Here is a 23332-nt window from a genome sequence, read left to right as displayed (position 1 = left end):
CCTGTTTTGCAGGCATGCATTTCGGTGCTGCGTGGACCTGATTCTTGATGTCACTTAGCGCCATGCCTGAGGTCCTGTCTGGCTGTGGGTGCCTCTCCTCTGAGGCTGCTCAGGCTGCATGGTGCCTGGGGCTCGAGTTCTCGCATTTTCCTCTTCCTTCTCTCTTGGGAGTGGGGGCCGGCTCCCCGTTGCCTCCAGCTTGTCACCACACAGATGCTGTGTAGGAGACATCCCCACAGGTCTCCTCATGGACATGGCTGAGACTTTTTTCGGTATTTACATACCCAGGAGGGGAACCACAGCGCACCTGTCAGTTCAGGTGACTCCGTCGAGCCTGACAGCTTTCCAGAACTCGCTCCTGTTTCCTGCTGTCCTCAGCAACACTCGCAGTTCCCAGCTTTCCAAATTTCCCAGAGGGACAGGCACAAAGTGGGAAGTTGCTGCTGTGACAAGCATTTCTCAGGCTTCCAGTGACCTTTGGAAGGTCAAGCCTGATTGAGACAGCTACAGTCATCCCCCCTATCTGTGGGAAATTTATTCCAAGACCTCTGCAGATGCCAAAATGCACAGATGCTCAGGTGCCTTATATAAAGTGGCACAATTTCTGCATGTTATCCACCCACATCTTCCTTTATACTTCATCTCTTTTTCTTTCAATTTAATTATGATATAATTGATATACAGGTGGATTCTTTACCAGCTGAGCTACCAGGGAATCCCATAATTGATATACAGCACTGGAGACGTTTGGAGGCTTCTCTGGTGGTCAGTAGTAAAAAATCCACCCGGCAATGCAAGAGACATGGGTTCAGTCCCTGGGTCGGTCGGGAAGATCCCCTGGAGGAGGGCGTGGCAACCCACTCCAGTATCCTTGCCTGGATAATCCCATGGACAGAGGAGCCTGGCGGGCTACAGTCCACAGGGTCACAGAGCCTGACATGACTGAGCGACTAAACAAGCAAGTATGAGTTTAAGGTGTGCAGCATGATGACCGGACTTACAGACATCATGAGATGGTTTGCACAAGTTAGTAAATATCCACCACCTCATATAAACACAAAATTAAAGAAATAGAAAAAAATTTGTGATGAGAACGCTGAGGATTTGCTGTCTAACAACCCTCCTACACAGTTTAAATCATAGCTAGGTTAAGCATAAAGCCTAGTACAATGTAAATGATATGTCAATAGTTGTAAATACAATGTAAATGCTAAGTAAAGCATTGCCTGCCAGATGCAAATTCAAGTTTTGCTTTTTGGGTCTTTCAGGAATTTTTTTTAATCTTTTCAGTTCCTGGTTGGTTGAGTCCAAGATGTGGAATCCACGGAGAGAGGAGGGAGGGTTGACCTTATTTTTCTTTCTGACGGGCAGGAGGAGGAACAAGGGCCAGTTGAGGGGAGGAGCCCCAACTCCCTGGTACCCAAGCACGCTAGGCCATCATGCAGCTGTGCTTTTCAGAGAGCTGCCGGCTCCCGCTTTCCTTCCACCTGCTCTCAGCTGGGAGTCTGCTGCTCCTGCCTCGGGCACCTGTCATGTACGTGCACATAGAGATCAGACCTGGGGCTCAAGGGCCTGTTGTTGCCAGAACCAAAAAAAGAAGGGCGAGGAGTGACTGCCCGCTAGTTTAGTGTCACAGCAGGGTACCAGGGGTTAATGTAATCACTCCTGAGGCTCCAGTAGGTCTGGAATATACATGCTAATAATGGTCATTGGGTGGTTTCCCAGGTTGCACAGTGGTAAAGACTCTGCTTGCCAGTGCAGGTAGATGTAAGAGGTGTGGGTTCAATTCCTGGGTAGGGAAGATCCCCTGGGGGAGGACATGGCAACCCACTCCAGTATTCTTGCCTGGAGAATCGCATGGACAGAGAAGCCTGGTGGGATACAGTCCATAGGGTCACAAAGAGTCCGACACAACAGAAGCAACTTAAAACGCACACAGTAGTCATTGGGTGGTTACCCTCTTCCTTTTGGTGGTGGTTTTAGAACCTGTAAAACAACTCAATGATGTGCATGAGATGCTCTTATCCCTGTTGTGTACTTCAGGGAGGAACTAAAGATTCTGTCACTGCCATATCGCTGATTTACTGTTTAAATTGTTACCACTTCTCCTGGCCCAACTGCTGCTTTTGTCACTATACGGTCACATATACCTTCAGTCATTAATTCTTGAGTCAGGCTTTTGTGACTCTGGGGAGTCCTGGGAGACTCAGCTTTTCTACAGACAAGAGGCAGGCAGAGGACTCGGGCCAGGGGGAGGGTGGGGATCCATCCCAGGGAGGCCCCACGGGGTCCTGCTCCACTCCATATTTCTTCAACATCCTGATGGAGGAGCTGCTTATGCTGCACACCCACTAGGTGCTGGGGGTGTGACGAAAATAAACAGATGACATCCTTGTCCTCATGGAGAAGCTGTCTTTAAAAAAACTATGGGGTGTTAAACAGTGATGAGGGCTAAGCAAAAGAAAATAAAACAGGGCAAGCTGGACAGTGCGAGGTGGGTTGGAGCTTTGGTTAGTGATGGGAGTAGCGCATGTGAGGGGAAGAAAGATGTGAAGAGATAAGTGTGATGTTGGGGTGCACTCCTCCCAAGAACTCTGTGTCCTCCTGGGCACCAGGAGTGGGCAGGCGCCAGCATCCCCATGATCCCCAAGCAGCTCAGCCCTGGTCCAGCTCAGCCCCATGGCACTCAGCCATCACAGGGCTCACGGGTAGTCCTGACTCCCCCAGCAGGGCCTCCCAGCCACCCTGCCGGCAGAGCTTTCATCCAGGTAGATGAAACAGAAGAGCGCTGCAGGGATCCATAAGGCAGCATGTCCCCACTCAAACTGGAGGAGTGGGAGCACTTTCTGATTTTTTTTTCTGGAGACTCAGGATTAAAATTTGAGCCCAGCACAAGACTCTGGGTTCTGTGGGTGATGCCAGACAGCCACACCTGTGAAAGGAGGGAGACACAAGTGGTAGTGATGGCAGCAAGGCACCCAGTAGTGGGAGATGCAGGTAGTGCCCGGGGCTAGCTGACCCCACCCTCCCCGGTTGCTGACCTCTATTGCTGGGCAAGACATCTCCGGGGCCTGCCACCACTGCAGAAGACCTCAGTGTCTCAGGCTTAAGGGAAAGGAGAGGGGTCAGCCAGGGCCAGAGTGGTGTTGTGGAGGCAGTCTGAATGTGGGTTGGAAAAGAGTTTCCAGACACAGAGCATCTCAGAAAGGAGTGAGTTTATAGAGAACAAAGAGCAGACGTAATGTGGGTGCTGCGAGCTAGCAGGCCAATACCTCCTAACAGACCAGGGAGAGCTGACCCCTTTCGTGGGTTGGTAGCCAATTTTTAAAGCCTCAAGACAAAAAAATTCCTGCTGGAAGGGTGGCATTAGGTGATTGGTTAGGGTGAGCACTGGGGAGGGCATTTTTGTCTAATAATGGGTCAGGAAGCCTGCTCATGAGGATCAAGGGCGGGGGGTGGGAGCAGGGATGGGCTTTTGGCAACGATCACGAAGGGGCTCGGTCAGCTTCAGAGGTGACCTTATTTCTGGGCTCTACTTCTAGCCTTGGTACAAGGTCTTACACCTGTGGCCTGGGGGCAGGACTAACAGTGGTCAAGAGTGTGTGTGTGTATATCTCAGGTATGTAAATTCAGAAGCTGGATAGATGTTCCACAGGCTACTGGTTGGTTCACCAGCATGCTTAAAGATTAAGAGTGATTCCCAACTCCTTTTAAATGGTTCCATCTACTCAGCATCCCCTCCTTTTGCATATTTGCTATTTGAAGGCAAAGGCAGGTTGAATTAGCTTCACATCTTCCCAGTTTTCCTCTACCACTACTGACATGGGAGGCCATTCCCTCCTCTGGGGGATCTTCCCAACCCAGGAATTAAACCGAGGTCTCCTGCATTTTAGGTGGATTCTTCACCATCTGAGCCATCTGGGAAGCCCTCTACCACTACTGGGATTTGCCAATATGAAGTCCTAGGACAGACAAACTGCCATTCATGGCCTAGCAGTGGATTCTTCTGATCAATACTGTGTGATGCTAACTGTTATATTCCTGTTTGTTGCAGCCCCAACCCCCAAAAGGCAAAAATGTGATCACTGGTCCCCATGTCCCGCAGACACCTACGCCTACCGGTTGCTCAGCGGGGGTGGCAGGGACAAATACGCCAAGATCTGCTTTGAGGATGAGATGTAAGTATCAGTGCAAGAAAAGAAAGCCTAGCTCCCCCACGTGGTTGTTTGCCTCCTCTGAGGCGGAAAAGTGAAAGTGAAAGTCGCTCAGTTGTGTCTGACTCTTTCTGACCCTATGGACTCCTCTGTCCATGGCATTCTCCAGGGAAGAATACTGGAGTGAGTTGCCATTTCCTTCTCCAGGGAATCTTCCCAACCCAGGGATCGAACCCAGTCTCCTGCATTGCAGGGAGAATCTGAAACTGGCTAGGCAGCAAGTCTGTCCCAGGAGAGAAGGGCATGTCCTTGACTTTTGGCAGAAGCTAGGGGCATTCAAGGGGAGCTGAGAAAGGCCGCTGTGCCCACGGTGGGGTGGGGACACATGGATTGTCTCTTGTGGTTTTATGTGTCACATGTTGAGCTTCCATTTGACAGCAGTCAGCACAAAACTCAGGGCTTCCCAGGCGGCACTAGTGGTAAAGAACCCATCTGTCAATGCAGAAGATGTAAGAGACATGGGAGTTCAGTCCCTGGGTCAGGAAGATCCCCTGGAGAAGGAAATGGCAACCCACTCCAGTATTCTTGCCTGGAGAATCCCATGGACAGAGGAGCCTGGCGGGCTCCAGTCCATAGGATCACAGAGTCAGACACAACTGAAGCGACTTAGCATGCTCGCACACACACACAGCACAAACTTCAGTATATATTTTGTACTCTAGCCCTTCAAAGTCAGGGAAACACCAAAACTCAGGACATAGTTGTCCTTGCATTTGGGTTTTGAGTCTCACCCTCCTGGAATAAAGTCAGTGTCATCTCTCCTTGCAGCCCACACCCCTTGCTCAACTCAGTCCAGATTCCCTGCAACTGCCCTCCCCTTAATAGTCCTCTAATCCCTGGCACTTGGAAATGTCCTAGCCCAGCGTGTTCCATGGCTAGAGCTGCATAACAAAGTACACAGACAGGGCAGCGTAAGCAATGGACGTTCATTCTCTCACACTCTGGAAGCGAAAGGTCAAGATCAAGGTGTGGGCAGGGCTGGTTCCCTCTGGGGCTGCTAGGGAACGTCTGTCTCAGCCTCTCCCCTTGACTTGCAGATGCCACTTTCACCCTGGGTCTTCACATCGCCTTCCCTCCTTGTGTCTTGGTCCCAACTTCCCCTCTTTAAAAGGACACCAGTCATTTTGGATTGCTGTTGTTGTTCACTCACTAAGTCATGTTCAATCTATTGTGACCCCATGGACTGCAGCTCATCAGGATCCTTGTTCTTCACTATCTCCTGGAGCTTGCTGAAACTCCTGTTCATTAACTGGGATGCCATCCAACCTTCTCATCCTCTGTCGCCCCCTTCTTCTCCTGCCTTCAATCTTTCCCAGTATCAGGGCCTTTTCCAATGAGTTGGTTCTTCGCATGAGGTGGCCAAAGTATTAGAGCTTCAGCTTCAGCATCAGTTCTTCCAAAGAATATTCAGGGCTGATTTCCTTTAGGATTGACTGGTTTGATTTCCTTGCTGTCCAAGTGACTCTCAAGCGTCTTCTCCAACACTACAATTTGAAAGCATTAATTCTTCGACGCTCCTCCTTCTTTATGGTCCATATCTCACATCCATACATGATGATTGCCGGGAAAACTATAGCTTTGACTAGATGGACCTTTGTCAGCAAAATGAAGTCTCTGCTTTTTAATACACTGTCTAGGTTTGTCATAACTTTTCTTCCAAGGATCAAGTGTCTTTTAATTTCATGACTGCAGTCACTGTCCACAGTGATTTTGGAGCTCAAGAAAATAAGATCTGTCACTGTTTCCACATTGTCCCCTTCTGTTTGCCATGAAGTGATGGGACCAGATTCCATGACCTTAGTTTTTTGAATGTTGAGTTTTAGGCCAGCTTTTTCACTTTCCTCTTTCACCCTCATCAACAGGCTGTTGATTGGATTAGGGTCACTCTAAAGATCTTGTTTTAACTGAGTCATCTCCTTAAAGGTCCTGTATCCAAATGAGGTCACATTCTGAGGCTCTTAGGATTAGTATAACAATTGAACTTTGAGGGAACTCAGGGTAACCCACAACACCCAACTTAAGGATGGTTTGGGTGATTAAGTGATTACTGCAGATAAAATAAACTGAGTGCTCCTAACCCTGAGCAGGAGGCCATTCAGAGTCATCCCACTAATCCCCCTAAACCAGGCCCACCTTCCCTTTTTTGTTGGTTGCTTGTTGCCCAGAGCACTTGGCTCGTCTGCATTTTCCTCCCTCCATCTCAGTCATTTGTCTCTGTACGTACCTTGTCCACCAGGGAGTGAGCAGCACGTTTAGAGAGGGGGCCAGATTCAGTTTCACACGCCTTACTCAGTCCTGGCCTATCCCTTGTTCAGTGTTTGTGAGTTGGGTAGAAATAACCCCTCTACAGGTCCATCCCTTCTCTAAGCCCCATTCACTCTGCCAGTTTATTGACAAACATTCATCCCCCGATGAACCCCCAGGGGTGAGGCACTCAGTGGAGGGATCCTGACATGGAACTTGTGGTTCCTGCCCAAGAAGCTGATTTCACAGTTCAGGGTTCTCCACCTCAACCTCATGGACGCACGAGGCTGCTGGTTCTGTGCAGTGGGGGCCACACTGGGCATTGCAGGCGTGGCAGTTCCCCAGGCCTCCACCCACTGGGTGCCATAGAACCTCCCCCCTCCCTCTGGCTATGACAACAGCACTCATCCCAGATATTGTCACATGTCTCCAGGGTGGCATAATCCTACTCCCCACCTCATTAAGAACCACTGGTATAGGATAGAACAAGATAGCAGAGGAGTAGGTGAACGTGGAGCACATCTCTCTCCACAGATACATCAGGAATACACCTTCAGACACAGAAGTGCATGCAGAACACCAGTTCAGAGTGGACAGGAGTACCTGACCAGTGGAAAAGAATATACAGAACCATGCAAAACTCAGTAGCAGGAAGGAACTACAGGGGAAAATAGTGTTAGTAGGACTGGACCTGCCCTCGGCGGGTAGGGGACTAAAGCAGGAGTTCGATCCCCACATGGGGGCAATTGTCCAAGTCAGAGGAGAAACATTTAAGGCTGAGAGTGAAACAGCTGAGCTGTGGCAGCCTAGATGGAATGAGAATCAGACAGTCCTTGCCGCAGCCACACATACCCCGGACAGGGATGCCGGTCCTCTGGAAGGCGCAGCAGCTAGGAGCTGGAGTTTAGGGATTGTGGAGAAATCCCAGGATGAGAACTTCTGTTGACTGCAGAGAGATGGATCAAGGGGATGTGAGGGAGGAGACTGTGGTGGGAAAAGCCTGTGGAGGAAAGCCCGGAGCAAGGCAATACTGCTGAGTCACACGTAGGGGGTGGAGCCATAGCCTCGCTCCCCCCACACGCCAGCATTGGCAGCTGAACAATAGAGAGGCTGGCCCATCAAACACCTGATGCACTGAACCACGGAGTAGGACCCCACCCAGGGTGCTCCTCTAAGCGATTGATGTGCCAATCTACAGAGTAGGACCCCAGCCAGGGGGCCCCTTTAAGCGATTGATGTGCCAATCTACAGAGTAGGACCCCAACCAGGGGGACCCCTCTGTGTGCCTGATGCACCAAACAACAGAGAAGAACGCCAGGCAAAGGAGCCCTCTGAGTGCCTGAATGGGAGGAGCTATGGAGAAAGACTGGCCAAAAAGGCCTTCTGATTGCCAGCTACACAAGGTTGAAAAAAGACTCTGATAGGGCCATAGCTCCTGCGGTGGAGGCAGTCCATGTCCCTGCACCCTTGGGGCCACCAGGGTCGCCTCAAGCCAAGCAGCTGCACCACCTTCATGCTCAACTCTCACTGGGGCAGAGCTGCCACAGGCAAAAGAAGTCTTACATCTATGTGCTTAGGGTCACTTTGCTAGTGTCCGACTCTTTGTGACCCTGTAGACTGTGGCCTGCCAGGCTTCTCTGTCAGGGAGGGGGATTCTCCAGGCAAGGATACTGGAACATATTGGCCAATACCCTTCTAGAGCACTATATTTCCTTCTGCCCTAGCCGCCAACCCCCCTGAGTACCTGGTGCTGCCAGAACCCCTGCGACCCAAGCAGCTGCACCACCTCCACACCTGGCCCTCACAGGGGCAAACCCAAGTCCTCCAGGGAAGCCTCAGGAGCAAACCCCAGTGGGTGACCCACATACGGAGGTGGAAATAAAACCATAATTGAAACCCAGGGGCAGTGTGGCTAGGGAAGAAGACCCAAACCTTGCCACCAGCTGTACAATCTGCAGATTAAATCCACACGATCAACTAGCAGACTCTGTGTCTATGGAATATATAAAAGGACATTGAGAGCTCCCATAAAAGAAAACGCACTAGTTCTGATAGCTGTGGACATTGGAGGCAAGAACACACAGGAGTAGGACCAGATTAGACTTTGAGCTGCCCCCACAGCAGGTCCAGAGATGAGCAAAGTGTTGGAGGGCATCCTATGGAGGTGAGGTGGACTGTGACGCCAAGTGAGGGAAAGGACTCTGACAGCAGTGACTCAAGAAAAACATTTATTATTCTTATGTTTTCACTTGTTCTGTAGATTTTTTGGATTTTTTTCTCCCTTTTACCCCACCTCTGTTGGAGTTATCAATTTTATCGGCACTATGAAATCTAATTAAGCTTTTGAGCTTTTTTTTTCTCAGTCACATTTTTTATTGTTGTTTTAAACCTCTGCCTCTATGTTGGGCCTCTGCAGTTCTGTGGAGTTTTCTTTTTTTTTCTTTTCTCTTTTTTTAATTTAAATTTTTTTAAACCTACTATTATTTTTTCTACATTTATACCTTTGTTTGCCTTTCTTACTGTTCTTTTCCCCTTGCAGTTAATCTTTAATGTATATAAATCTTCTTCATCTACCTTGCTTTAACATTGCATATCTATTCTTGCCATCTTTTATTTCTTTCTTTTCCTCTCAACATGTTTGTTACTTTTGTAACATTGCTTTATTTCCCACTTGGCACCTTGCTTTAGTTTTGTTTTCCAGTTTGTGCTTTAGTTAATTTTGTTCTTAACTGGCAAATATAATTTTTGATTTCTTTGTTCACCAGGTCAATCCACTGTACTTTATTTTCATTGGACTATTTTGACTTTGCTCATGCGTGTATATGTATATGTGTATATGTCATTATTTTAATTATTATTTGCCAATTTTCTAGCTGCCATTTGTCTGGGTTTCATCTTTGGTTTCTCATTTTTGGATATTTGTTTTAATCTCACTTAGTGCCATAACAAACCACTTGTGGAATCTTTGTTCCTGAAAAGAGATCAAGCCCTGAGCCTTTGGAGTGGGAGCACTGACTCTAGGAACCTAGACTACCAGAGAACTAACTCTGCTGCTGCTGCTGCTGCTAAGTCGCTTCAGTCGTGGCCGACTCTATGCGACCCCATAGACGGCAGCCCACTCGGCTCCCCCGTCCCTGGGATTCTCCAGGCAAGAACACTGGCGTGGGTTGCCATTTCCTTCTCCAATGCATGAAAGTGAAAAGTGAAAGTGAAGTCGCTCAGTCGTGTCCGACTCTTCCAGACCCCATGGACTGCAGCCTACAGGCTCCTCCATCCATGGGATTTTCCAGGCAAGAGTACTGAAGTGGGGTGCCATTGCCTTCTCCAGAGAACTAACTCTAGGGAGTATCAAATACTGAGAACTCACACAAAGGAATCCAGTTGAATACAAGACCTGGCATCAGCCAACCACCAGTAGCACCCTGTGCAGGATGCCTCATCTAAACAAACCAAAATAAAAGTACAAACCCAATCATCAACAGACAGGATTACCACCTAATACAACCTTCCCCATCAGAGAAAAAACAAACAAACAAACAAAAACTCAGCACAAATCTCACCCTGAAAGAAGCTTACACAAACCACTGGACCAACCTTAGAAGGACAGAAACCAAAAGAAAGACTTCAACCTTGAAGCCTGGGAAAAGGAGACCACAAACACAATAAGTTAAAAAAAAAAAAAATAATGAAAAGGCAGAGAAATACTACACAAATGAAGGAACAAACTAGAAACACAGAAGTACAAATAAATGAAGAGGAAATAGGCAAACTACCTGAAAAATAATTGAGAATAACGATAGTAAAGATGATCAAAAACCTTGAAAACAAAATGGAGAAAATGCAAGAATCAATCAACAAAGACCTGGAAGAATTAAAGAATAAACATAAAGAGACAAACAACACAATTACTGAAATTAAAAATACTATAGAAGGAATCAATAGCAGAATATCTGAAGCAGAAGAGTGAATCAGTGAGCTGGAAGATAAAATGGTGGAAATAATTTCTGAAGAGAAGAATAAAGTAAAAAGAATGAAAAGAACTGAGGATAGCCTCAGAGACCTCTGGGAAAGTATCAAATGCACCAACATGTGAATTATAGGGGTCCGAGAAGAAAAAGAGAAAAAGAAAGGGTATGAGAAAATTTTTGAAGAGATTATACTTGAAATTTTCCCCAACATGGAAAAGGAAGTAGTCAGTCAAGTCAAGGGTGTCCACTTTCACCACTATTATTCAACATAGTTGTGAAAGTCCTAGCTATAGCAATCAAGAAGAAAAGGAAATAAAAGGAATCTGGATCAGAAAAGAAGAAGTAAAGCTCTCACTGTTTGCAGATGACATGATACTATACATAGAAAACCCTAAAGATAGTATCAGAAAATTGCTAGAGCTAATCAGTGAATTTAACAAAGTTGCAGGATACAAAATCAATACACAGAAGTGATTTTCATTTCTATATACTAACAATGAAAAATCAGAAAGAGAAATTAAGGAATCAATCCCATTCACCATGGCAACAAAAAAATTAAATATCTAGGAATGAACTTACTTAAGGAGACAAAAGAACTGTACACAGAAATTTATAAGACACTAATAAAAGAAATCAAAGATGACATAAACAGATGGAGAGAGATAATCCATGTTCCTGGGTAGGAAGAATCAATATTGTTAAAATGACTATACTACCAAATGCAATCTACAGATTCAATGTGATCCCTGTCAAATTACCAATGGCATTTTTCACAGAATTAGAACAAAAAATTTCACAATTCATATGGAAACACAAAAGACCCTGAATAGCCAAAGCAGTCTTCTTGAGAAAGAAGAATGGAGCTCGAGGAATCATCCTTCCTGACTACAGATTATCCTACAAAGCTACAGTCATCAAGACAGTATGGTACTGGCACAGAAACAGAACTATAGACAAATGGAAGAAGACAGAAAGCCCAGAAATAAACTCATGCATCTATGGGTACCTTATTTTTGACAAAGGGGGCAAGAATATACAATGGGGCAAAGACAGCCTCTTCAATAAATGGTGCTGGAAAAACTGGACAGCTCCATGTAAAAGAATGAAATTAGAACACTTCCTAAAACCATACACAAAGATAAACTCAAAATGTATTAAAGACCTAAATGTAAGACCAGAAACTATAAAGTTCTTAGAGGAAAACATAGGAAGAACACTCGATGTCATAAATCAAAGCAAGATCCTCTATGACCCACCTCCTAAAATAATGGAAATAAAAACAAAGTAAACAAGTGGGACCTGATTAAACTTAAAAGCTTTTGCACAGCAAAAGAAACTTTAAGCAAGGTGAAAAGACAACCCTCATAATGGGAGAAAATAATAGCAAATGAAACAACTGACAAAGGATTAATTTCCAAAATACACAGGCAGCTCATACAACTTAATGCCAGAAAAAAAAAAAAGAACCCAATCAAAAAGTGGGAAAAAGACCTAAACAGACATTTCTCCAAAGAAGACATACAGATGGCTAACAAACACATGAAAAGATGCTCAATATCACTCATTATTAGAGAAATGCAAATCAAAACTACACTGAGATATCATCTCACACCAGTCAGAATGGCCATCATCAAAAAGTCTACAAACAGTAAATGCTGGAGAGGGTGTGGAGAAAAGGGAACACTCTTACACTGTTGGTGGGAATGTAAATTGGTACAGCCACTATGGAAGATGGTATGGAGATTCCTTAAAAAACTAGAGATAAAACCACCATATGACCCAACAGTCCCACTCCTAGGCATATACCCAGGGAAACTAAAATTGAAAAAGACACTTGTATCCCATTGTTCATTGAAGCACTATTTACAATAGCTAGAACATGGAAGCCACCTAGATGCCCATCAACAGATGAATGGACAAAGATGTTGTGGTATATATACACAATGGAATATTCAGTTTCAGTTCAGTCACTCAGTCGTGTCTGACTCTTTTCAACCCTGTGAACCACAGCACACCAGGCCTCCCTGTCCATCACCAACTCCTAGAGTTTACCCAAGCTCATGTCCATTGAATCCGTAATACCATCCAACAATCTCATCCTCTGTCGTCCCCTTCTCCTCCCACCCTCAATCTTTCCCAGCATCAGAGTGTTTTCCAATGAGTCAGCTCTTCCCACTAGGGAGCCAAAGTACTGGAGTTTCAGCTTCAACATCAGTCCTTCCAGTGAACACCCAGGACTGATCTCCTTTAGGATGGACTGATTGGATCTCCTTGCTGTCCAAGGGACTCTCAAGTGTTTTCTCCAACACCACAGTTCAAAAGCATCAATTCTTCTCTGCTCCAGTTTTTTTATAGTCCAACTCTCACATCCATACATGACTACTGGAAAAACCATAACTTTGACTAGACAGACCTTTGTTGGCAAAGTAACATTTCTGCTTTTTAATATGCTGTCTAGGTTGGTCATAACTTTCCTTCCAAGGAGTGTTTCTTAATTTCATGGCTGCAGTCACCATCTGCAGTGATTTTGGAAGCCAAAAAATAAAGTCTGTCACTGTTTCCACTGTTTCCCCATCTATTTCCCATGAAGTGATGGGACCAGATGCCATGATCTTAGTTTTCTGAATGTTGAGTTTTAAGCCAACTTTTTCACTCTGCTCTTTCACTTTCATCAAGAGGCTCTTTAGTTCTTCACTTTCTGCCATAAGGGTGGTGTCATCTGCATATCTGAGGTTATTGATATTTCTCCCGGCAATCTTGATTCCAGCTTGTGCTTCCTCCAGCCCAGTGTTTCTTATGATGTACTCTGCATATAAGTTAAATAAGCAGGGTGACAATATACAGCCTTGATGGACTCCTTTTCCTATTTGGAACCAGTCTGTTGTTCCATGTCCAGTTCTAACTGTTGCTTCCTGACCTGCATACAGATTTCTCAAGATGCAGGTCAGGTGGTCTGGTATTCCATCTCTTTCAGAATCTTCCACAGTTTATTGTGAACCACAGAGTCAAGGCTTTGGTATAGTCAATAAAGCCAAAATGTATGTTTTTCTGGAACTCTGTTGCTTTTTCAATGATCCAGCACATGTTGGAAATTTGGTCTTTGGTTCCTCTGCTTTTTCTAAAGCCAGCTTGAACAACTGAAGTTTGCGGTTCATGTATTGCTGAAGTCTGGCTTGGAGAATTTTCAGCATTACTTTATTAACGTGAGAGATTAGTACAGTTGTGCAGTAGTTTGAGGATTCTTTGGCATTGTCTTTCTTTGGAATTGGAATGAAAACTGACTTTTTCCAGTTCTGTGGCCACTGCTGAGTTTTCCAAATTTGCTGACATATTGAGTGCAGCACTTTCACAGCATCCCCTTTTAGGATTTGAAATAGCTCAACTGGAATTCCATCACCTCCACTAGCTTTGTTTGTAGTGATGCTTCCTAAGGCCCACTTGACTTCACATTCCAGGATGTCTGGCTCTAGGTGAGTGATCACACCATCTTGATTATCTGGGTCATGAAGATCTTTTTTGTACAGTTCTTCTGTGTGTTCTTGCCACCTCTTCTTAATATCTTCTGCTTCTGTTAGGCCCATACCATTTCTGTCTTTTATTATGCCCATCTTTGCATGAAATGTTCCCTTGGTATCTCTAATTTTCTTGAAGAGGTCTCTAGTCTTTCCCATGCTATTGTTTTCTTCTATTTCTTTGCATTAGTCACTGAGGAAGGCTTTCTTATCTCTCCTTGCTATTCTTTGGAACTCTGCATTCAAATGGGTATATCTTTCCTTTTCTCCTTTGCTTTTCGCTTCTCTTCTTTTCACAGCTATTTGTAAGTCCTCCTCAGACAGCCATTTTGCTTTTTTGCATTTCTTTTTCTTGGGGATTGTCTTGATCCCTGTCTCCTGTACAGTGTCACGAGCCTCTGTCCATAGTTCATCAGGAACTCTGTCTATCAGATCTAGTCCCTTAAATCTATTTCTCACTTCCACTGTATAATCATAAGGGATTTGATTAAGATCATACCTGAATGGTCTAGTGGTTTTCCCCTACTTTCTTCTATTTAAGTCTGAATTTGGCAATAAGGAGCTCATGATCTGAGCCACAGTCAGCTCCCGGTCTTGTTTTTGCTGACTGTATAGAGCTTCTCCATCTTTGGCTGCAAAGAATATAATCAATCTGATTTTGGTGTTGACCATCTTGTATGTTACTCAGAATGGATATTACTCAGCCACAAAAAGGAACATATTTGAATCAGTTCTGATGAGGTGGATGAACCTAGAACCTATTATACAGAGTGAAGTAAGTCAGAAAGAGAAAGATAAATATCATATTCTAACACATATATATGGAATCTAGAAGAATGGTACTGAAGAACTTATTTACAGGGCAGCAACAGAGAACCAGACATAGAGAATAGACTTATGGATGTGGGGAGAGGGGGAGAGAGGGTGAGATGTATAGAAATAGTAACGTGGAAATTTACATTACTGTATGTAAAATAGATAGCTAACAGGGATTTGTTACATGGTTCAAGAAACTCAAACAGGGGCTCTGTCTCAGCCTAGGGGGGTGGGATGGGGAGGGAGATGGGGGGGTTCAAAAGGTAGGGGATATATGGATACCTATGGCTGATTCATGGTGAGGTTTGACAGAAAACAACAAAGTTCTGTAAAGCAATTATCCTTCCATTAAAAAAAAAAAAAGAACCATTGGTATAGATGGAGAGAACAGAGTTTGCCAATGTCCATGGTAATACTTTCAACAGTGTGTGAACCGTGAATTTCCAGATGTTCAAGCCGGTTTTAGAAAAAGCAGAGGAACCAGAGATCAAATCGCCAACATGAGTTGGATTATCAATAAAGCAAGAGAGTTCCAGAAAAACATCTATTTCTGCTTTATTGACTATGCCAAAGCTTTTGACTGTGTGGATCACAACAAAATGTGGAAAATTCTGAGATGGGAGTACCAGACCACCTAACCTGCATCTTGAGAAATCTGTATGCAGGTCAGGAAGCAACAGTTAGAGCTGGACATGGAACAACAGACTGGTTCCAAATAGGGAAAGGAGTACGTCAAGGCTGTATGTTGTCATCCTGCTTATTTAACTTATATGCAGAGTACATCATAAGAAACACTGGGCTGGATGGATGAAACGCAAGCTGGAATCAAGATTGCCATGAGCAATATCAATAACCTCAGATATGCAGATGACACCACCCTTATGGCAGAAAGTGAAGAACTAAAGAGCCTCTTGATGAAAGTGAAAGAGCAGAGTGAAAAAGTTGGCTTAAAACTCAACATTCAGAAAACTAAGATCATGGCATCTGGTCCCATCACTTCATGGGAAATAGATGGGGAAACAGTGGAAACAGTGACAGACTTTATTTTTTGGCTTCCAAAATCACTGCAGATGGTGACTGCAGCCATGAAATTAAAAGATGATTACTCCTTGGAAGAGAAGTTTTGACCAACCTAGACAGCATATTAAAAAGCAGAAATGTTACTTTGCCAACAAAGGTCTGTCTAGTCAAAGTTATAGTTTTTCCAGTAGTCGTGTATGGATGTGAGAGTTGGACCATAAAGAAGGCTAAGCACTGAACAATTGATGCTTTTGAACTGTGGTGTTGGAGAAAACACTTGAGAGTCCCTTGGACAGCAAGGAGATCCAATCAGTCCATCCTAAAAGAAATCAGTCCTGAACATTCATCAGCAGGATTGATGTTGAAGTTGAAACTCCAATACTTTGGTCACCTGATGCAAAGAACTGAATCATTGGAAAAGACCCTGATGATGGGAAAAATTGCAGGCAGGAGGAGAAGGGGATGACAGATGGTTGGATGGCATAACCGACTCAATGGACATGAGTTTGAGTAAACTCCAGGAGTTGGTGATGGACAGGGAGGCTTGGTGTGCTGCAGTCCATGGGGTTGCAAAGAGTCGGACATGACTGAGCGACTGAACTGAACTGAACTGATGGTCATGCTGTATGGTAATTGTGTGAGTCCCTTGGAGTGCAAGGAGATCAAACCAATCAATTCTAAAGGAAATCATTCCTGACTATTCATTGGAAGGATTGATGCTGATGCTGAAGCTGAAGCTCCAATACTTTGGCCATCTGATGGGAAGAACTAACTCACTGGAAAAGACTGATGCTGGGAAAGATCAAAGACAGGAGGCGAAGGGGACGACAGAGGATGAGATAGTTGGATGGCATCACTGACTCGATGGACATGAGTTTGAGCAAGCTCCGGGAGTTGGTCATGGACAGGGAAGCCTGGCCTGCTGCAGTCCATGGGGTTGCAAAGAGTCAGAGTCAACACAACTGAGCGGCTGAACTGAACCTAACTAATTGATAAAATTTCAGAGGTGATGACCTAATGAACTGAATTGTCAGTGAGATAGGTTGAAAACTTAGCAGGATCCCTTGGAAAGGAAGAGGTAGGAAGACCTGGGAGGACTGGGGACAGGGGGTCAGGTCACTTATCTAGAATCACATCATCAGAAGAAGGTTAGTCAAGCTCAGACCCCAGAGCCTGGGAGCTGCCCTGCTCTATAGCACCTGACACCTTCTCCAGACCATGATGTAGGAGTGTATCATCCTACCTGGTACATACCACCTCACTTGAGCATTGACTTCATATGACTCCCTCTGAGGTAGTTACCATTATGATTTCTATGATACTGACAAGAAAACAGAGTCACAGAGAGGTGAGAGGTTCAATCACCTGCTCCCCATCACACAGCTGTTAGTGACAGAGCCAGGATTCCATCCTGGTGAATGTAGGATCTGCTGAGTGAACCACCTTGAATCCAGTAGTCTAAAGGAACCACTAAATCTTTCTATGAATGTGTAGCACCCAAAGGTAGCTTGCCTGCTTCCAACAATATTCTAGATGTTTTTCAGAATTCAGTGCAGAATAAAGCAGGATAAGCAGAAATAAAAACAAATTAAAGGAACAGGAATAAATTCGGCCAGATGCCGAGACACTTGCTTGTGGGTTTAGCATTGTATTTTCTCGTTACTGACTCCTGGAACAGACAGTTCAGGTTGTAGAGACCTCGTTGTCTCATATAGAAAAGATGCAGGTTTGTGTAGAATGACAAGTGTTTTGTTGGTTTGGGGTTTTTTTTTTTTTTTTTTTTTTTTTTTGGCATTTCCTTCATCCCTGGGTTGGGAAGATCCCCTGGAGAAGGAAATGGCAACCCACTCCGGTACTCTTGCCTGGAAAATTCCATGGATGGAGGAGCCTGGTAGGCTACAGTCCATGGGGTCGCAAAGAGTCGGACACGACTGAGCAACTTCACTTCATCCCTATAAATGTCATGGTCTGGGCGCCTACAGGCACACCTGCCCCTGGAACAGCCCTTCCAGCTGTCAGCAGAGCTCCCTGCTCACTCACATCCCCACCTCTGATCAGCAAGATTATACCACACCCTCCTTGTTTTCCTGTTTTATCTGCTGTCTTGCCCCAGTAGGTCACCTCTCTTTCTACTGTACCACACAATTTCTGTTCTCTTTCCTTGGGCTTCCCTTCTGCCTCAGACAGTGAAGAATCTACCTGCAATGCAGGAGACCTGAGTTTGACCCCTGAGTTGGGAAGATCCCCTGGAGTAGGGAACTTGCCCCCTGGGAGTTTAGCTGTCTTCTACTGTATCACACAATTCCTGTCCTCTTTCCTTACCATTGTTCTGATTAAGTCACTATACTGTCATCATGGTTTGAGCAAAATTCAGCCTTTACATGATTATGACTGTGAGCATAAAATTCAGAGAGCTTTACTTGATTGGAATATTTTACCAAGTGAGAACCCAACCTCTGGCAAACAAGGATACTTCCAGCTGGAAAGTAGTTAGGAGGTGTGGCTCCCAGTGCTCATGACTGGGTTTATAAAGCTTGAATGAATAAGTGCCTTGTCTTCTAGTGTGATTTATTACTAGAAACTTACATGTCTTTGCATTGTATGAGCTGACTTGTTCATAACTGCAAGGTCATGCTGACATGAAGAAAGTGTAGGTTTTGTTTAAGGTCAGAGTGAGCATTTGGGGGCTGTCAGGATGGTTTTAAGTTTTGGTTTATGTGGCTGTGAGGGTCCATCTCAGGATATATTCAAACTCTAGCCTCTAGTTTGGTTTTTACTAATAGGACGAAGCAAAGGTTCTTCACGACTGAAGCATGTTGTGTACAATAATTACGTTTTGTTTGTGGTTGGCTCCCTTGGTTTTCCATGAACTTAATGTCAATTTAATCCCTAAATTTCCTCCAGTTAAAATAAATCTCTCACATCAGGTATTTGCCAGCATCACCTTGTGAAGCTTCTGTCCCGCTCCAATCAGCCAGGTTGTCCTGAAGCCACTGTGTGTCTGTCGTCCGGGGACCCCTCTCTAACACCACTCTGGATGACCTCTGTCTCCTTCTCTGCCGTTGGAGCCCCTGTTTCCTGGATATAGTACCTTCCACTTTCTTAGTTTTCACCCTTGTTTTGCTAGAGCACACCTTCCAGTAACATCCTGAGAAAAGGGTACAAGAGGAGGTAATGTTTTTTAAAGATTCTTCATGTTTAAAGTGTATTCATTCCCACTCACAATGAACTGATAGTTTGGCTGAGTATAGACTTATGGATTACTGCATACTTAGTACAGTGTTACTATATAAATGGGCTTCCCTGGTAGCTCAGCTGGTAAAGAATCCACCTGCAATGCAGGAGACACCTGTTTGATTCTGAGGTCAGGAGGATCCCCTGGAGAAGGGATAGGCTACCCACTCTAGTATTCATAGGCTTCCCTGCTGGCTCAGATGGTAAAGAGTCTGCCTGCAATGCAGGAGACCTGGGTTCGATCCATGGGTTGGGAAGAGCCCCTGGAGGAGGGCATGGCAACCCACTCCAGTATTCTTGCTTGGAGAATCCCGTGGACAGAGGAGCCTTGCGGGCTACAGTCCGTGGGGTCGCAGAGTCGGACGTGACTAAGTACAGCACAGCAGTGTATAAATAGCATCCACTTTGAACTTTGTTAAGTCATTGCCTGGAATTAAGCAACTGTCCCTCCAGCAACATTTGAGTGAGGTGACTGTGAGAATGCACTTCTCAGATTTCGTGGCAGGAAGTTCCCTGAAGAAGAGCTTCAGCTGCTGCATTCTGAAATCCACAGCAGGTTTGCTGGAGGCCAGGCTTCCCTTGGCTGCTCCCAGCCAGTGACTGAGGACTGTTACAGAAAAAAAAAAAAAAAAAATGTTCATGACACTTTGTGAAAATGGCCAGGCAGACTTTATTCAAGGGGGTGATGGCAGCAGGTGTGGGGACGACTGCCGTTGAGTTCCTCCAGTGAAGGTGAGAGATAGGATTCAACTCCAGATACATCATGGGCAAGAAGTGACAGCCAAGAAGCAGTGTGGAGACCATGGATGGAAGACTACCAAGAGGAAGCACCGGAGGCTAGGGTATTCTGGCTAAACAGGCTAACAAGATTCTTGCTAAAGGCGGGCCAGGGTGATCAGACATCACCTGGAGGCTAGGAGGATAAGCAAACTGGTTTTAATGGGTGATGATCAGATATCAAAGGTGGGACATTTAACCACACCTTTAAACTGACTTAGCAGAATTTCTGCTAAAATTAGGCAATGTGAAGATAAACAACAAGAAGTTTATCCAAAAGTCAAGCCTAGTTTAAAAAGACTTCAGGGCAGGGCTTCCTCGGTGGCTCAGTAGTAAAGAATCCACCTGGCAATGCAGGAGTTGTTCAGTCACTCAGTCGTGTCCAACTCTTTGTGACCCCATGAACTGCAGCATTGCAGGAGACACAGGTTCAAATCCCTGATCCGGGAGGATTCCACATTCTGAGGAGCAACTAAGTCCAAATTGATCCTGTGCTGTAGAACCTGGGAGCCACAACAACTGAAGCCTGAGCTTCCTAGAACCCATGCTCCAGAGCAAGAGAAGCCACTGCAATGAAAAGCCCACACACTGAAACTAGAGAGTAGCTCCCACTCGCCACAGCTAGAGAAAAGCAACTAAGACCCAGCGCAGCCAAAAATTAAATAAATAAATAAATAAAATTATTTGAAAAAGAGATTGGAGGGCTTGAGTAGAGTTTGGCCAAAGAGACAATAACCCTTGTCAGAACCTAGAAGCAGGAAGCTCCATTCCTGGGAAACACAAGCTCAGCTGAAGGCCAAGTTGAGGTCTCAGATGTCCAGTGGCCTTGCTGAAACCTCCTGAGACGGCCCAGCAACCTGGGACATGTCCGCCCCAGCTTTTCCTCCCCTTAGAGTCAGGCTTGAGTTGGGGTTTGCCCACCATCCCTGTTAACCCCACCCCTGTCATCTTCTCTCATAGGTATTTTCCCAATAAAAATTCTTGGCATTTAGCTCTGTTTCGCTATCCACTTCTCAGAGGATTCAGATGAACACAATGAGAATGATTAGCTTCCTTATAGTCTGTCCAACAAAGCATGTTGACCAATATTTTGATTTTTTTCCATTCCAAGAGAAGAATGTTCATCTCAGATCAGTGTTTTATTCTCATCATTCTTGCTGTGAGTGAACCCAGGTGAATCCAAGGTCTTTTCATGCTAAAAACAGCTAGCTGTATGTCAGCTCTCCCCCTCTATGTTTATGATCTGTGCTTGGTTGAATCCACCGATGTGGATCTGGCAGATACGAGGGTCAGCTATGCAACTTGAGCACTTGGATTTGGGTATCCATGGCAAATCCTGGAACCAACTCTTTGCAGATACTGAGGGGGGATGATATGTCCTGTGAATTGTTCATATCTCTTGCCCATTTTATGCCTATCATTGGCTTCTAAAATTGATTTATTTATTTATTAAGGTAGTTAGCCCTTTTGTGTTGTAAAACTGTTCTCCACACTTTGCTTTTTATTTTTTAGACACCTTTTTTAAACATGCTTATCCATGAGTTCCTTGGTGGCTCAGATGGTAAAGAATCCACCTACAATTCAGGAGAGCTGGGTCTGATCCCTGGGTTGGGAAGATCCCCTGGAGGAGGGAATGGCAAGCCCCTCCAGTATTCTTGCCTGGAGAATTCCTATGGACAGAGGAGCCTTGTGGGCTACAGTTCATGGAGTCACAAAGAGTCAGGCATGACTGAGTGACTAAGCGCAGCACATGATTTAGTTTGGGCTTCCCAGGTGGCCCAGCGGTAAAGAATCCTCCTGCCAAGGCAGGAGCCACGAGAGATATGGGCTCAGTCCCTGGGTCAGGAAGATCCTCTGGAGTAGGAAATGGCAACCCACTCCAGCATTCTTGCCTGGGAAATCCCATGGACAGAGGAGTCCATGGGGTCACAAAGAATTGGACATGACTGAATGACTAAGCATGTCCATGCTTTAGTTAATATAGGACCTTTAACAAAGCAAATACACCCCATATAGTGAAAGCAAAAGTTTAAATATTTGAAAAGCAATGAAAACAACCCAAGTATGAAAGCATCACACACACACAAAAAAAAACCCCAAATATATCTCACATGTTAATAAGTGGCCTATAAACTGCCAAGAAGGTGATTCTTAGGTTGAATCACAGCACAAAAATCCCAAATTATGCTGTATATTAAAAACATGTACACACAAAAGAATTGCAATCACAGGGCAAACCACTACCCTGAAAACTGGAGAGACAGGCAGATTCAGGTAAGCTCACAGCTTACCTGGAGCAGAGCGCTCAGCTGGAGCCAGCATTAGGTAGGAACCCTTAAAGATGAAATGACTTAACTGCTAGAGATTGAGCTTGGACAAGCTTGAGAGATTAACTCCTGGAAGCCAAGCCTTGGAGGGCTCCTCGGCCTTCCTGAGTTTTTCGTCCAAGAGCCCTATCAGGCTTTCAGAGTGAAGATCAAAGGAAAAAAAAAAATCCCCTTGAGCTTGTGGCAGCAGGAGTGGAAAAGTGCTGTGCTGTGCTGCGCTAAGTAGCTCGGCAGTGTCTGACTCTTTGCAGCCCCATGGACTGTAGCCCGCCAGGCTCCTCCGTCCATGGGGATTCTCCAGGCAAGAATACTGGAGTGGGTTCCCATTTCCCACTCCAGGGGATCTTCCTATCCCAGGAATCAAACTCAGGTCTCCCGCATTGCAGACCAATTCTTTACCAACTGGGGCTTCCCTGATAGCTCAGTTGGTAAAGAATCCGCCTGCAATGCAGGAGACTCTGGTTCAATTCCTGGGTCCAGAAGGTCTGCTGGAGAAGGGATAGGCTACCCACTCCAGTCTTCTTGGGCTTCCCTTGTGGCTCAGTTGGTAAAGAATCCACCTGCTATGCAGGAGACCTGCATTCGATCCCTGGGTTGGGAAGATCCCCTGGAGAAGGGGAAAGGCTACCCACTCCAGTATTCTGGCCTGGAGAATTCTATGGATTGTATAGTCCATGGGGTCACAAAGAGTCGGACATGACTGAGCGACTTTCACTTTCACTTCTTTACCAACTGGGCCACCAAGGAAGTCTAAGAATACTGGAGGGAATCCCTTCTCCAGGAGATCTTCCCCAACCCAGGAATCGAACTGAGGTCTCCTGCATTGCAGGTGTATTCTTTACTGCGCTGAACTTCCAGGGAAGCCAGTGGAAAAATAACCCTTTTGAAATATGTTCACAGTGTTCTGTTCTCTTTAACAACAGCCTGCCTTCAAGGGAAGTGGTTTTACCAGAGTCTAACCAATGTAGATTTTAACAAAGGCTAACCTGTGTTGGGGAGGGAAATACCCAACTCCAGGCCCGTCTGGCCTTTCTGTCTCTCCTAAGGAGTGGAAGAAAAAATAAGGTCACTTGTGAAGGCCACAACCCAGGGGCACAGGCTCACTGAGAGGCTGAGATCTAGTCACATGACTAGAGAACACGTCCTCATCCGACATCTCATTACCACATAATAGGGCTCCTATAAAATAACAAAGGATTAAAGCAGAGAAGAACTGAAAG

At 45.3% G+C, this 23332-nt stretch overlaps 1 protein-coding gene across 1 annotated transcript in view; it reads left to right on the top strand.

The window, feature by feature from the left end:
• The window catches only part of FAM3B (FAM3 metabolism regulating signaling molecule B), a 57827-nt gene that overhangs the window by 22900 nt on the left and 11595 nt on the right, over window positions 1–23332 (top strand). Inside the window, exon 3 of the mRNA XM_061167551.1 lies at window positions 4055–4178. Within this exon, the coding sequence (XP_061023534.1) occupies window positions 4055–4178 (124 nt within the window). The remainder of the gene's footprint in view (window positions 1–4054; window positions 4179–23332) is intronic.

This window comes from Dama dama, chromosome 19 (assembly GCF_033118175.1).
Source record: "Dama dama isolate Ldn47 chromosome 19, ASM3311817v1, whole genome shotgun sequence".
Taxonomy (NCBI): Eukaryota; Metazoa; Chordata; class Mammalia; order Artiodactyla; family Cervidae; genus Dama; species Dama dama.
The sequence above is the reverse complement of the archived record's forward strand: the minus strand, read 5'-3'. Positions and strand labels throughout refer to the sequence as shown.